The sequence below is a fragment of the Neodiprion fabricii genome, chromosome 1, assembly GCF_021155785.1.
Source record: "Neodiprion fabricii isolate iyNeoFabr1 chromosome 1, iyNeoFabr1.1, whole genome shotgun sequence".
In the NCBI taxonomy this organism is placed as follows: domain Eukaryota; kingdom Metazoa; phylum Arthropoda; class Insecta; order Hymenoptera; family Diprionidae; genus Neodiprion; species Neodiprion fabricii.
The window spans coordinates 14,703,518-14,718,467 of NC_060239.1; the positions used below are offsets into that span (position 1 = coordinate 14,703,518).

At 44.6% G+C, this 14,950-nt stretch overlaps 2 protein-coding genes across 2 annotated transcripts; both read right to left on the bottom strand.

Annotated features, from left to right (window-relative positions):
- Nucleotides 1-663: 663 nt before the first annotated feature.
- On the bottom strand, nucleotides 664-7,085 carry LOC124181938 (integumentary mucin A.1-like). Its single transcript, XM_046568671.1, has 2 exons — nucleotides 7,035-7,085; nucleotides 664-1,527 (listed from the first exon to the last, which is right to left on the bottom strand). The coding sequence occupies exon 2, from the start codon at nucleotides 1,516-1,518 to the stop codon at nucleotides 664-666; it is 855 nt and encodes a 284-aa protein (XP_046424627.1). The 5' UTR covers nucleotides 1,519-1,527; nucleotides 7,035-7,085.
- Nucleotides 7,086-8,289: 1,204 nt separating this feature from the next.
- LOC124181952 (integumentary mucin A.1-like) lies at nucleotides 8,290-14,711 on the bottom strand. The gene is made up of 2 exons (XM_046568707.1): nucleotides 14,661-14,711; nucleotides 8,290-9,153 (listed from the first exon to the last, which is right to left on the bottom strand). Exon 2 carries the CDS (start codon nucleotides 9,142-9,144, stop codon nucleotides 8,290-8,292), a length of 855 nt encoding a protein of 284 aa, XP_046424663.1. The 5' UTR covers nucleotides 9,145-9,153; nucleotides 14,661-14,711.
- Between the last annotated feature and the right edge of the window lie 239 nt (nucleotides 14,712-14,950).

A 14,950-nucleotide genomic window follows, 5' to 3' on the forward strand; every position in this document is an offset into this window, starting at 1 on the left:
TATACTAACTTATCCTATTCTTATATTATTTTGTACTAACTCGGGTGTTTTTCTTAATCTATTTGTACTTAAATTTTTGGTTTTGGTTCGGTGGCTCTTGTCTGCGTGGGTCTTGGTGAGTTTTTGCGCTGTTCCTTGTTCCTTGTGGCTCGTGGTTGCTTCTCCGTGATTCTGCGTTGGAGTTTTTGGGTTGTGTTCTGTTTTTTTGGCCTCCGTCTGTCGTTGTTCGTCCGTCGGTTTGGTGTTGTCAGTTTATTTAGTGTTTTCTGTTTTGTCCCTTTTTTTTTTTTTTTCTAGTATCGTCTTGCGTCCCGTGTTGTGTGTGCGTCGTTGTTCGTCCGTCCGTTTGGTGTTGTCAGTTTGTCTGGTGTTTTCTGTTTAGTTCTTTTTTCTGTTTGCGTATTGTTTTTCGTTTTTTGTATCGTCTTGAGTCCCGTTTGGTGTGTGTGGTTGGTTGGGGTGTTTGTGTATGTTCGTCTGTGTCGGTGAGTGAGGTGGTGTCGGTGTTATTGTCTGTGTCGTCGTCCGTCGTTTGTGTCTGTTGCGTGGTTGTGTGTGTTGTTTCGATGTGTATAACTGTCTCTGCAGTGAAGGTGGAGGAGTCTGTGTCGGTGTCGGTGCCTGGTGTGTTTTGTGTGGTGCTGTCTGATGTGTGATGTGTGGTTAATGTGTTGAGGTGCTGGCTTCTGTCTCGTCTGTGTTTGTACGTTGGTGTGCCCGTCTGGTCATGTATCTGTCTCCTTCTGCCCGTAGTTGGTCGTCCAGGGTGCTCGTCGCTTGTAAGTTTGCAATTATTGCTATTATTTCTGGGGGTGGTCCTATGTGTTTTTTGTCTGTCTGACTTGTCTGCGTTGGTTCTGTGCGTGTGTCCATGTTGGCAGATGTTTGTAGGATTCTGTCTTCTGTTGTCTGTGGTCTCGTGAGTCTGGTGCGTGTCCATAAAGGGGGTGATGCGGGGGGTAGTGTGTGTCGTGGTGTTGGTGTCGATGTGGGGTGTGTGGTTGTGTGGGGTGTTTCTTTGTTGGTGGGTGGGTGTGTCGTCGTGTGCGTGGTTGTGGTTCGTGTGGTTTGGGTGACTGTTGGTGGGTGTGTGACAATTTGTGATGGGTGTTGTGTGTCTGTGTTAGTTTGTGTGCAGGTCTGTATGTGTTGTGGGAATTTTGTGCCCCGGACCAGCCCGTTGCATTTTGGGCATTGCCTTGGTCCGGAGAGTGTAGCTGTGTGTGTGGTCATTGGTGTGTGTGTTTGTGAGTGTCTCTGGGTGGTTGTGGGTGCAATGGTTGTTGTGTGTGTTGCTGTCGTGGCGGTCTTTGTTACCTGTGTGTGTGTAGTGGGTGTCGGTAGTAGAGTTCGTCGGGTCTCTGTCTGGTGTGTGCCGTCGCGTCCGTATCTGTGTGGGTGTGGGGCCTGTCCTGGTGTTTGTAGTAGTGGTGTTCTCTCTGTGTTTGTTGTTATTGTCGTCGGTCTCGTCAGTCGTAGTGTCATCAGGGCCGGTATTCTTGGTTGTTTGTTTTCCATGTTGTCTTTCTGTGGGGTGAATACACATGTTAGTTTATTTTCGAGATGTGTTATCGGGCGTGGTTCTTTTATTGCTTATTTGATTATGTATATAATTTCAGGTCTTCTATATGACATTTTCCTATATTTTTACCGCTTTCTGTTGTCAATTCGTATATTGTCGGTGAGATTTTCTTAGTGATTATGTATGGGCCTATGAATTTTTTACTTAGCTTTGCTGCCGTTCTTTCTGGTCCGGATGAGAGTGTATGGTTCTTTTTCAGTACTCTGTCTCCTTCCTTGAATTGAGTGTCTCGTCTTCGTAGGTTGTAGTAGTGTGCTTGTTTTTCGTTTGCTTCTATTAAGTGCCTCTGTACTTCGTCTCTTAGTGTTTGTAGTCGTCTCGGGTGATCTGTCCATCTGTCTGTGTCTTGTAATTCTATTTCGTCGTCGTTCTCTAATTGATTTCTTAGACATTGTGTAGGATTTAATTCCCTTCCTAGGTTCAAAAAGGCTGGTGTGTGTTTAGTTGATGTGTGTGTACATGTATTGATTGCGAATTGTAAGTCTTGTAAGTGTATGTCCCATTCTGTGTGGTCGTTGTTTACGTAGGCTTGGATCATTGTTTTAGCGGTTCTGTTGACTCGTTCTACGGTGTTAGCTTGTGCGTGGTATGGGGGGATTGTTGCGTGTCTTATATTGAATTTTTGTGTCAGTTCGCGTATGAGTTTGTTTATGTATGGTGTGCCGTTTTCTGTCAGTAGTATGCGTGGTGTACCCCATCGTGATATTACGTGTGAGTGGAATGTCTGTTCTACTGTTTTTGCGTTTGCTTTGCGTATCGGTATAATTTCCACCCATTTGGTGTATAGGTCTTCGAAAACTATGATGTATTGTTTTTTTTTTGTTTTGATAGTGGGAGTGGGCCCATGATGTCTGAGGCTACCACTGTCCACGGTTCTTCTATTATTCTTGTACCCATTAGCCCTGCCGGTCGTGTTTGTATTGTTTTTATTCTTTGGCATGTGTCACATTTTTTTATGTAATTTACTGTGTCTCTGTACATACCTGGCCAATAATATTCTTTGGCTACTCTTTGATATGTCTTTTCGATCCCTAAGTGGCCTGCTTGTGTTACGTCGTGATTTTCGTGTAGTATGTGTGTTATTTTGTCTTTGGGTATTACTAGTTTCCATGGGTTTGTGTCTGGTAGGAGGTTTGAGTGTAGGGGGTTAGGGCGGTGGAAGTATAGTTGTTTGTTTCTGATTCGCCATGATTCGTTTTTCTCTGGGCGTGTTTGTACTTGTGTTTTCTTGTATGTGTACCATTTGTCTGTCGTGTCTTCTATTGTCTCTATGTGTTCTTCGTCTTCGTGTCGTCTTGAAAGTGCGTCTGGTACGTCGTGCATTGTACCTTTTCGGTGTGTAATGTCAAAGTCGTATTCTAATAGTTCTAGTGCCCATCGTGAAAGTCGGCCTGTGGGGTTTTTTAATTCTCTTAGCCACTTCTGTGCGTGGTGATCTGTAATTACTTTAAAGTGGTATCCTTCCACGTAGGGTCTGAATTTTTTTATGAACCAGAGTACCGCCAAACATTCTCTCTCAGTGGTTGAGTATTTTCGTTCTGCATCGCTTAGCGCACGGCTAGCGTATGCTACGACATGCTCTTCGTCATCGAGAGATTGTGTTAGTACGGCACCTATCCCTGTTCCGCTAGCGTCTGTTTGTAGTGTGAATGTTTGTGTGTAGTCTGGGCATGCGAGTGTGGGTGGTGATGTGAGTGCGTGTTTGATTGTGTTCATTGCGTTTTTTTGTTCTTCTCCCCAGTGCCATTTCTGGTCTTTTTTCAGTAGTCGTGTTAGTGGTTCTGTAATGTGTGCGAAGTGAGGTATGAAGCGTCCGTACCATGATGCCATGCCAATTAGTCTCCGTAATTGTTTTATTGTTTTTGGGCTTGGGTAGTTTTCTATGGGTTGTGTTTTGTCGGGGTCTATGTGTAGTCCGTGTCTGTCTACTATGTATCCGAGATATTTTACTTGTGCGCATCCGAATTCGCACTTCTCTGGGTTTATTGTTAGTCCCGCGTCTGTAATCCTTTTGAGTATTTGTTCTAGTCTTTGTAAGTGTTCGTCAAATGTTTGTGTTACTATTATTATGTCGTCTAAGTATGCGAATGCATATGGTTCGCATTCTGGGCCTATGAGTCTGTCTAGTAGTCTTTGGAATGTCGCCGGTGCGCCTGTCAGTCCGGATGGCATTCTTTTGAATTGAAATAAGCCCATTCCCGGGACTGTAAAGGCAGTTATGTGTTTACTGTCTTCGTCGAGTGGTATTTGGAAGTATGCTTGGCTTGAGTCGATTCTTGATATGTACTGTGCTGTCCGTAGTTTTGTCTAATATTGCTGTCATGTATGGTAGTGGGTATGCATCTTTTTTTGATACAGAGTTTGCTTTTCTGAAGTCTAAACAGAAGCGATATGTGTTATTTGGCTTTTTTATCATGACAATTGGGCTCGACCATTCACTTTCTGATGGTTCTATCACGTCTTCTCTTAGCATTTTGTCTATTTCTGTGTGGATGGCTTCTCTAATTTTTGGTGATACCATATAATATCTTTGTTTTATGGGTGCGTGTCCTTGTGTGTCTATTTTGTGTTTGATTAGGTGTGTTACGCCGAGTTGGCCTGGTAGTGTTGAGATTTTCTGCTGTATTGTCGTCTGTAGTTGTGTGTGTTGTGATTGTGTGAGTTCTTGTATTCCTGCGCATATCTGTGGTTCGGTTTCTTCGTCGGTTTGTGTGTCGTCTGTTGTTTGTGCGTTTGTGGGTATGATTTTTTGATTTGTGATTCGTGTGTTCTGTGGGTTGTCTTTTGGGGGGGTGTTTTCCGGTGGTGTCTTTGTGCTGGGCAGTGTTGGTGTAAGTGGTTTTTGTTTTATGGTTGTTTTTTCTGTGTTTTCGTGTCTTTCTGTTGTTTTCGGGTTCGTTTGTTGTTTCGTTGCTTCTAATCTATTTGCTGCTTTTGCTTGTTTTGTGTGTGTTTGTGTTGATTGGTGTCGTATTTTTCGTGTTTGATGTATTTGTATGTATTCTTTGAGTGGTGTTGGTAGTTCTTGTGGTCTGGCTTGCATGTGGTAGTGTGTCTGTGGGTCGTCTATAAGTGACCATGTGTTTTTTCCATAATTTATTTGTATTCCAAATCTCATTAAGCCGCCGTTCCCAATGATACATTGCGAGCCTAAGTTTGGTATTAATCCGAAATCAATTTTTTTTGTTATGTTGCCGAGGCGTATTGGGAGTGTTACTGCTCCTTCTATCGTCACCTGTGTACCGTTTCCCATTGTAGCTGTTCTGTCGGGCGTGTCGTCTATTGGTGTGTCTGTGTTGTGTAGTATTTGTATTACTTCTGCGCCTACGTATGAGTGTGTCGCGCCTGTGTCTATTAATGCGTTAAATTCGTGACCGTGTATTTCGATTCTGATGTGAAATCTACTTTCCGTTCTGTTGTTATCTGTTATATCTTGCTGGGTCAACCCTTACTCGTTTCCCTGGTTCTGTACCTGTGTGCATTGCCATCTGAAGTGTCGGGGTTGGTTGCAGTTGAAGCATCTGCGTGGTGTTGTGCCTGTGTTTGAGTTCGTTTGTGTTTGTTGCTGAGTGTGGTGTGGTGAGTTATACGTGATTGCGGGGTATCGAGTCTGTTGCGTGTTTTGGTTTGTTTGGTTTCGTCGTATGTTGTCTGTGAGTGCCGGTGGTATATTTGGTGTTGGGAGTATTGCTGGGCGGGGTTGTGTTTGTGCGTACTTGTATGGGATGTATTGTGTGTGGTGTGTTTGGTGTGTGTAGGTTTGTTGTGGGTGTGCGTAGTTGTTTAATATTGTTTGTCTTGTGTTTTCCTATTCGATGTTTGCTTCCCATTCTTTCGCGGCTATTTCCAGCTGGTCGAAGTTCGAGAAGTCGTATGGTTTTATGTATGCCTTGTATTCTATTTTCATGTTTCTGTATGCCAAGTCTTATTGTGTTCGTGGGTGGTATGGCGGTTTCAGTTGTGATAGTAGTGTTCTGAATTGTATTAGGAATTGTGTGATTTTTTGTGTTGGTCCTTGTACCTAGTTTTTAATTTTTTGTTCCAGTCTGTCCCTGTGTTGTATGTCTTGAAATGCATGTGTAATGTCTCTTTCGAATTCTATCAGTGTTCGCCATTTGCCTCTATTTAATCTGTACCAGTTTTTTGCGTCACCTTCGAGTATCGGGCTGAGGTTGTTGATTGATTGTGTATCGTGTATTTCGTATCCCGTTTGGTAGTCGCGGAGATTTTGTAAAAATTCGTGTATGTTTTCGTTTGTATTTCCTGAGTATTTTATGTTCTATGTTTGTATTGTTTTCATTGCCATTGCTGGCTGATTCCAGTATGTACTGTTCGGGTTTGGTGTGTGGTTTAGGTGTGTCGTGTTTTGGTTGTTTGTGGGGTGTATTGACTGTGTGCTGTATATGTGTGTGTCTTCGTATTCGTTTCTGTCGCTTGGTAGTGCTCCGAGGTCTATCAGGTTTTGTATAAGTCGTGTGTTACGTGTGTTGGTGGCTAAAAATGTGTCTGTTCCCGTGAAGTGTCGGTTCGTTTGATTGGTTGTTACCGTGTTAGTTTGCGTGTGTGTAGGTGTCTGGATTGTATTGTATGTTTGTGTGGGATTTGTTGGTTCTGGGCTTTCTTGATGTTGGATTTGTGTACTATGTAAGTTGTGTGTATTCTCTATGATCGCTGCATCGATTATATTTATTGCGTTTGGTGAATTTATCGTGTGACGTCTATTCATTTCCTGTGGTTGAGTCGGCGTTTGTTGGTCTCGTGTCGCGCGCGGCTCGCTCTGTGTCGAGTAGTTTTGGTTGCGTTCGGGTGTGTGTATATCCATGTGTTCGCGCGCTAGGCCTAGCGGTTCTCTGTGTCCTTGGTCTGCCATTGTGTGTATCGTGTTTGGTAGTGTGTGTGTTCAACTGTCTTTATTCGAATTTTCGTAACTGTATAGCTTTGTTTCGTGAGTCTATGTGTACTTTGTTAGCGTTCATTCTTCTGTTTTGTCTCTTAATTGTTCGGATTTAGGGTGAAAATGTGGGTAATCCACGTTGGGCGCCAATTTGTGACGGGTTTTGAGTCCGCACTAATTAGGTGGAAGGGGGGAACAATTAGAGACGGGGCGAGGAAGTCGAGACTGATCGAGTAGGTAAAACTTTGTGTCTGTATTTGTGGGGGGAGCCTACATGAGTTGCGATCGGGGGGGAGTCGACTTAAAACTACAAAAGATCATCACAATGAGGTTGTCGACAATAACGGTGGCTGATCACGCCTCAGCCCTTAGCGTCACTTAATTCTAACTCACAGGTACGCGCGCGGGGGGGGGGGGGGTAGGGTGACGGGGAGTGTGAGGTAGGAAGGGTCGGTATTGCGGGGGAGAGGTGGTGTGGGGTGACGGGGAGTGTGAGGTAGAAAGGGTTGGTATTGCGGGGGGCGGAAGATGCAGATCGGCGGTAGATTGCAGGCTAACCTGGTGTCGTCGGCGTGTATGGGTAACGGTGTTGAGTGTGGTGTCTGTGTTCCTGGTCTCGTCGTTCTCTCTCTCTTTCTCTCTCGTTCTCTCTCTTTCTTCCTCGTTCTTTCTCTCTCTTCCTCGTTCTTTCTCTAGTCACGGCTATCCTGCAGGTAGGGTGCTGTCGTACTGCTGGTTGACGTTCGGCTCAGCCGAGCGTCGGTGGGCTTCGGTTAACTTCGGGTGTTTCCCGACGGGACGGGACTCACCCGTTCGGCTCTTCCCCGCGGGTTTGGGGTTTGTTATGACTTGCACTCTAGGTGCAACGTCATCACTTACCCCTCCCCACGCGGGGCGGGGCCCATAGGGTGAGCCGGCATCGGTGGCGGGTTTTGTGGTCATTTCGTCTGTGTTTTCTCTTTTGGGGTTGGTTTTCTCCCTTTGGTGTTTTCCGTCGTTTCTGTGCTGTCTGCTCCGATCTGTCGGGGGTAAGGGATGTGGGTCGGGTTGTATTTGCGGGGTGTGCGTTGGGTGTGGGGTTGTTGGTTGTCTTATATCTACTTATTCTACTTGGTCTCTTGTGTATTTATCAAAATTATGCTTTTTCTCTTATACTAACTTATCCTATTCTTATATTATTTTGTACTAACTCGGGTGTTTTTCTTAATCTATTTGTACTTAAATTTTTGGTTTTGGTTCGGTGGCTCTTGTCTGCGTGGGTCTTGGTGAGTTTTTGCGCTGTTCCTTGTTCCTTGTGGCTCGTGGTTGCTTCTCCGTGATTCTGCGTTGGAGTTTTTGGGTTGTGTTCTGTTTTTTTGGCCTCCGTCTGTCGTTGTTCGTCCGTCGGTTTGGTGTTGTCAGTTTATTTAGTGTTTTCTGTTTTGTCCCTTTTTTTTTTTTTTTCTAGTATCGTCTTGCGTCCCGTGTTGTGTGTGCGTCGTTGTTCGTCCGTCCGTTTGGTGTTGTCAGTTTGTCTGGTGTTTTCTGTTTAGTTCTTTTTTCTGTTTGCGTATTGTTTTTCGTTTTTTGTATCGTCTTGAGTCCCGTTTGGTGTGTGTGGTTGGTTGGGGTGTTTGTGTATGTTCGTCTGTGTCGGTGAGTGAGGTGGTGTCGGTGTTATTGTCTGTGTCGTCGTCCGTCGTTTGTGTCTGTTGCGTGGTTGTGTGTGTTGTTTCGATGTGTATAACTGTCTCTGCAGTGAAGGTGGAGGAGTCTGTGTCGGTGTCGGTGCCTGGTGTGTTTTGTGTGGTGCTGTCTGATGTGTGATGTGTGGTTAATGTGTTGAGGTGCTGGCTTCTGTCTCGTCTGTGTTTGTACGTTGGTGTGCCCGTCTGGTCATGTATCTGTCTCCTTCTGCCCGTAGTTGGTCGTCCAGGGTGCTCGTCGCTTGTAAGTTTGCAATTATTGCTATTATTTCTGGGGGTGGTCCTATGTGTTTTTTGTCTGTCTGACTTGTCTGCGTTGGTTCTGTGCGTGTGTCCATGTTGGCAGATGTTTGTAGGATTCTGTCTTCTGTTGTCTGTGGTCTCGTGAGTCTGGTGCGTGTCCATAAAGGGGGTGATGCGGGGGGTAGTGTGTGTCGTGGTGTTGGTGTCGATGTGGGGTGTGTGGTTGTGTGGGGTGTTTCTTTGTTGGTGGGTGGGTGTGTCGTCGTGTGCGTGGTTGTGGTTCGTGTGGTTTGGGTGACTGTTGGTGGGTGTGTGACAATTTGTGATGGGTGTTGTGTGTCTGTGTTAGTTTGTGTGCAGGTCTGTATGTGTTGTGGGAATTTTGTGCCCCGGACCAGCCCGTTGCATTTTGGGCATTGCCTTGGTCCGGAGAGTGTAGCTGTGTGTGTGGTCATTGGTGTGTGTGTTTGTGAGTGTCTCTGGGTGGTTGTGGGTGCAATGGTTGTTGTGTGTGTTGCTGTCGTGGCGGTCTTTGTTACCTGTGTGTGTGTAGTGGGTGTCGGTAGTAGAGTTCGTCGGGTCTCTGTCTGGTGTGTGCCGTCGCGTCCGTATCTGTGTGGGTGTGGGGCCTGTCCTGGTGTTTGTAGTAGTGGTGTTCTCTCTGTGTTTGTTGTTATTGTCGTCGGTCTCGTCAGTCGTAGTGTCATCAGGGCCGGTATTCTTGGTTGTTTGTTTTCCATGTTGTCTTTCTGTGGGGTGAATACACATGTTAGTTTATTTTCGAGATGTGTTATCGGGCGTGGTTCTTTTATTGCTTATTTGATTATGTATATAATTTCAGGTCTTCTATATGACATTTTCCTATATTTTTACCGCTTTCTGTTGTCAATTCGTATATTGTCGGTGAGATTTTCTTAGTGATTATGTATGGGCCTATGAATTTTTTACTTAGCTTTGCTGCCGTTCTTTCTGGTCCGGATGAGAGTGTATGGTTCTTTTTCAGTACTCTGTCTCCTTCCTTGAATTGAGTGTCTCGTCTTCGTAGGTTGTAGTAGTGTGCTTGTTTTTCGTTTGCTTCTATTAAGTGCCTCTGTACTTCGTCTCTTAGTGTTTGTAGTCGTCTCGGGTGATCTGTCCATCTGTCTGTGTCTTGTAATTCTATTTCGTCGTCGTTCTCTAATTGATTTCTTAGACATTGTGTAGGATTTAATTCCCTTCCTAGGTTCAAAAAGGCTGGTGTGTGTTTAGTTGATGTGTGTGTACATGTATTGATTGCGAATTGTAAGTCTTGTAAGTGTATGTCCCATTCTGTGTGGTCGTTGTTTACGTAGGCTTGGATCATTGTTTTAGCGGTTCTGTTGACTCGTTCTACGGTGTTAGCTTGTGCGTGGTATGGGGGGATTGTTGCGTGTCTTATATTGAATTTTTGTGTCAGTTCGCGTATGAGTTTGTTTATGTATGGTGTGCCGTTTTCTGTCAGTAGTATGCGTGGTGTACCCCATCGTGATATTACGTGTGAGTGGAATGTCTGTTCTACTGTTTTTGCGTTTGCTTTGCGTATCGGTATAATTTCCACCCATTTGGTGTATAGGTCTTCGAAAACTATGATGTATTGTTTTTTTTTTGTTTTGATAGTGGGAGTGGGCCCATGATGTCTGAGGCTACCACTGTCCACGGTTCTTCTATTATTCTTGTACCCATTAGCCCTGCCGGTCGTGTTTGTATTGTTTTTATTCTTTGGCATGTGTCACATTTTTTTATGTAATTTACTGTGTCTCTGTACATACCTGGCCAATAATATTCTTTGGCTACTCTTTGATATGTCTTTTCGATCCCTAAGTGGCCTGCTTGTGTTACGTCGTGATTTTCGTGTAGTATGTGTGTTATTTTGTCTTTGGGTATTACTAGTTTCCATGGGTTTGTGTCTGGTAGGAGGTTTGAGTGTAGGGGGTTAGGGCGGTGGAAGTATAGTTGTTTGTTTCTGATTCGCCATGATTCGTTTTTCTCTGGGCGTGTTTGTACTTGTGTTTTCTTGTATGTGTACCATTTGTCTGTCGTGTCTTCTATTGTCTCTATGTGTTCTTCGTCTTCGTGTCGTCTTGAAAGTGCGTCTGGTACGTCGTGCATTGTACCTTTTCGGTGTGTAATGTCAAAGTCGTATTCTAATAGTTCTAGTGCCCATCGTGAAAGTCGGCCTGTGGGGTTTTTTAATTCTCTTAGCCACTTCTGTGCGTGGTGATCTGTAATTACTTTAAAGTGGTATCCTTCCACGTAGGGTCTGAATTTTTTTATGAACCAGAGTACCGCCAAACATTCTCTCTCAGTGGTTGAGTATTTTCGTTCTGCATCGCTTAGCGCACGGCTAGCGTATGCTACGACATGCTCTTCGTCATCGAGAGATTGTGTTAGTACGGCACCTATCCCTGTTCCGCTAGCGTCTGTTTGTAGTGTGAATGTTTGTGTGTAGTCTGGGCATGCGAGTGTGGGTGGTGATGTGAGTGCGTGTTTGATTGTGTTCATTGCGTTTTTTTGTTCTTCTCCCCAGTGCCATTTCTGATCTTTTTTCAGTAGTCGTGTTAGTGGTTCTGTAATGTGTGCGAAGTGAGGTATGAAGCGTCCGTACCATGATGCCATGCCAATTAGTCTCCGTAATTGTTTTATTGTTTTTGGGCTTGGGTAGTTTTCTATGGGTTGTGTTTTGTCGGGGTCTATGTGTAGTCCGTGTCTGTCTACTATGTATCCGAGATATTTTACTTGTGCGCATCCGAATTCGCACTTCTCTGGGTTTATTGTTAGTCCCGCGTCTGTAATCCTTTTGAGTATTTGTTCTAGTCTTTGTAAGTGTTCGTCAAATGTTTGTGTTACTATTATTATGTCGTCTAAGTATGCGAATGCATATGGTTCGCATTCTGGGCCTATGAGTCTGTCTAGTAGTCTTTGGAATGTCGCCGGTGCGCCTGTCAGTCCGGATGGCATTCTTTTGAATTGAAATAAGCCCATTCCCGGGACTGTAAAGGCAGTTATGTGTTTACTGTCTTCGTCGAGTGGTATTTGGAAGTATGCTTGGCTTGAGTCGATTCTTGATATGTACTGTGCTGTCCGTAGTTTTGTCTAATATTGCTGTCATGTATGGTAGTGGGTATGCATCTTTTTTTGATACAGAGTTTGCTTTTCTGAAGTCTAAACAGAAGCGATATGTGTTATTTGGCTTTTTTATCATGACAATTGGGCTCGACCATTCACTTTCTGATGGTTCTATCACGTCTTCTCTTAGCATTTTGTCTATTTCTGTGTGGATGGCTTCTCTAATTTTTGGTGATACCATATAATATCTTTGTTTTATGGGTGCGTGTCCTTGTGTGTCTATTTTGTGTTTGATTAGGTGTGTTACGCCGAGTTGGCCTGGTAGTGTTGAGATTTTCTGCTGTATTGTCGTCTGTAGTTGTGTGTGTTGTGATTGTGTGAGTTCTTGTATTCCTGCGCATATCTGTGGTTCGGTTTCTTCGTCGGTTTGTGTGTCGTCTGTTGTTTGTGCGTTTGTGGGTATGATTTTTTGATTTGTGATTCGTGTGTTCTGTGGGTTGTCTTTTGGGGGGGTGTTTTCCGGTGGTGTCTTTGTGCTGGGCAGTGTTGGTGTAAGTGGTTTTTGTTTTATGGTTGTTTTTTCTGTGTTTTCGTGTCTTTCTGTTGTTTTCGGGTTCGTTTGTTGTTTCGTTGCTTCTAATCTATTTGCTGCTTTTGCTTGTTTTGTGTGTGTTTGTGTTGATTGGTGTCGTATTTTTCGTGTTTGATGTATTTGTATGTATTCTTTGAGTGGTGTTGGTAGTTCTTGTGGTCTGGCTTGCATGTGGTAGTGTGTCTGTGGGTCGTCTATAAGTGACCATGTGTTTTTTCCATAATTTATTTGTATTCCAAATCTCATTAAGCCGCCGTTCCCAATGATACATTGCGAGCCTAAGTTTGGTATTAATCCGAAATCAATTTTTTTTGTTATGTTGCCGAGGCGTATTGGGAGTGTTACTGCTCCTTCTATCGTCACCTGTGTACCGTTTCCCATTGTAGCTGTTCTGTCGGGCGTGTCGTCTATTGGTGTGTCTGTGTTGTGTAGTATTTGTATTACTTCTGCGCCTACGTATGAGTGTGTCGCGCCTGTGTCTATTAATGCGTTAAATTCGTGACCGTGTATTTCGATTCTGATGTGAAATCTACTTTCCGTTCTGTTGTTATCTGTTATATCTTGCTGGGTCAACCCTTACTCGTTTCCCTGGTTCTGTACCTGTGTGCATTGCCATCTGAAGTGTCGGGGTTGGTTGCAGTTGAAGCATCTGCGTGGTGTTGTGCCTGTGTTTGAGTTCGTTTGTGTTTGTTGCTGAGTGTGGTGTGGTGAGTTATACGTGATTGCGGGGTATCGAGTCTGTTGCGTGTTTTGGTTTGTTTGGTTTCGTCGTATGTTGTCTGTGAGTGCCGGTGGTATATTTGGTGTTGGGAGTATTGCTGGGCGGGGTTGTGTTTGTGCGTACTTGTATGGGATGTATTGTGTGTGGTGTGTTTGGTGTGTGTAGGTTTGTTGTGGGTGTGCGTAGTTGTTTAATATTGTTTGTCTTGTGTTTTCCTATTCGATGTTTGCTTCCCATTCTTTCGCGGCTATTTCCAGCTGGTCGAAGTTCGAGAAGTCGTATGGTTTTATGTATGCCTTGTATTCTATTTTCATGTTTCTGTATGCCAAGTCTTATTGTGTTCGTGGGTGGTATGGCGGTTTCAGTTGTGATAGTAGTGTTCTGAATTGTATTAGGAATTGTGTGATTTTTTGTGTTGGTCCTTGTACCTAGTTTTTAATTTTTTGTTCCAGTCTGTCCCTGTGTTGTATGTCTTGAAATGCATGTGTAATGTCTCTTTCGAATTCTATCAGTGTTCGCCATTTGCCTCTATTTAATCTGTACCAGTTTTTTGCGTCACCTTCGAGTATCGGGCTGAGGTTGTTGATTGATTGTGTATCGTGTATTTCGTATCCCGTTTGGTAGTCGCGGAGATTTTGTAAAAATTCGTGTATGTTTTCGTTTGTATTTCCTGAGTATTTTATGTTCTATGTTTGTATTGTTTTCATTGCCATTGCTGGCTGATTCCAGTATGTACTGTTCGGGTTTGGTGTGTGGTTTAGGTGTGTCGTGTTTTGGTTGTTTGTGGGGTGTATTGACTGTGTGCTGTATATGTGTGTGTCTTCGTATTCGTTTCTGTCGCTTGGTAGTGCTCCGAGGTCTATCAGGTTTTGTATAAGTCGTGTGTTACGTGTGTTGGTGGCTAAAAATGTGTCTGTTCCCGTGAAGTGTCGGTTCGTTTGATTGGTTGTTACCGTGTTAGTTTGCGTGTGTGTAGGTGTCTGGATTGTATTGTATGTTTGTGTGGGATTTGTTGGTTCTGGGCTTTCTTGATGTTGGATTTGTGTACTATGTAAGTTGTGTGTATTCTCTATGATCGCTGCATCGATTATATTTATTGCGTTTGGTGAATTTATCGTGTGACGTCTATTCATTTCCTGTGGTTGAGTCGGCGTTTGTTGGTCTCGTGTCGCGCGCGGCTCGCTCTGTGTCGAGTAGTTTTGGTTGCGTTCGGGTGTGTGTATATCCATGTGTTCGCGCGCTAGGCCTAGCGGTTCTCTGTGTCCTTGGTCTGCCATTGTGTGTATCGTGTTTGGTAGTGTGTGTGTTCAACTGTCTTTATTCGAATTTTCGTAACTGTATAGCTTTGTTTCGTGAGTCTATGTGTACTTTGTTAGCGTTCATTCTTCTGTTTTGTCTCTTAATTGTTCGGATTTAGGGTGAAAATGTGGGTAATCCACGTTGGGCGCCAATTTGTGACGGGTTTTGAGTCCGCACTAATTAGGTGGAAGGGGGGAACAATTAGAGACGGGGCGAGGAAGTCGAGACTGATCGAGTAGGTAAAACTTTGTGTCTGTATTTGTGGGGGGAGCCTACATGAGTTGCGATCGGGGGGGAGTCGACTTAAAACTACAAAAGATCATCACAATGAGGTTGTCGACAATAACGGTGGCTGATCACGCCTCAGCCCTTAGCGTCACTTAATTCTAACTCACAGGTACGCGCGCGGGGGGGGGGGGGGTAGGGTGACGGGGAGTGTGAGGTAGGAAGGGTCGGTATTGCGGGGGAGAGGTGGTGTGGGGTGACGGGGAGTGTGAGGTAGAAAGGGTTGGTATTGCGGGGGGCGGAAGATGCAGATCGGCGGTAGATTGCAGGCTAACCTGGTGTCGTCGGCGTGTATGGGTAACGGTGTTGAGTGTGGTGTCTGTGTTCCTGGTCTCGTCGTTCTCTCTCTCTTTCTCTCTCGTTCTCTCTCTTTCTTCCTCGTTCTTTCTCTCTCTTCCTCGTTCTTTCTCTAGTCACGGCTATCCTGCAGGTAGGGTGCTGTCGTACTGCTGGTTGACGTTCGGCTCAGCCGAGCGTCGGTGGGCTTCGGTTAACTTCGGGTGTTTCCCGACGGGACGGGACTCACCCGTTCGGCTCTTCCCCGCGGGTTTGGAGTTTGTTGTGA

Bases quoted from the DNA above. Each gene is read 5' to 3' on its own strand.
- LOC124181952 (XM_046568707.1), bottom strand. From the start codon at position 9,144: ATGGAAAACAAACAACCAAGAATACCGGCCCTGATGACACTACGACTG.
- LOC124181938 (XM_046568671.1), bottom strand. From the start codon at position 1,518: ATGGAAAACAAACAACCAAGAATACCGGCCCTGATGACACTACGACTG.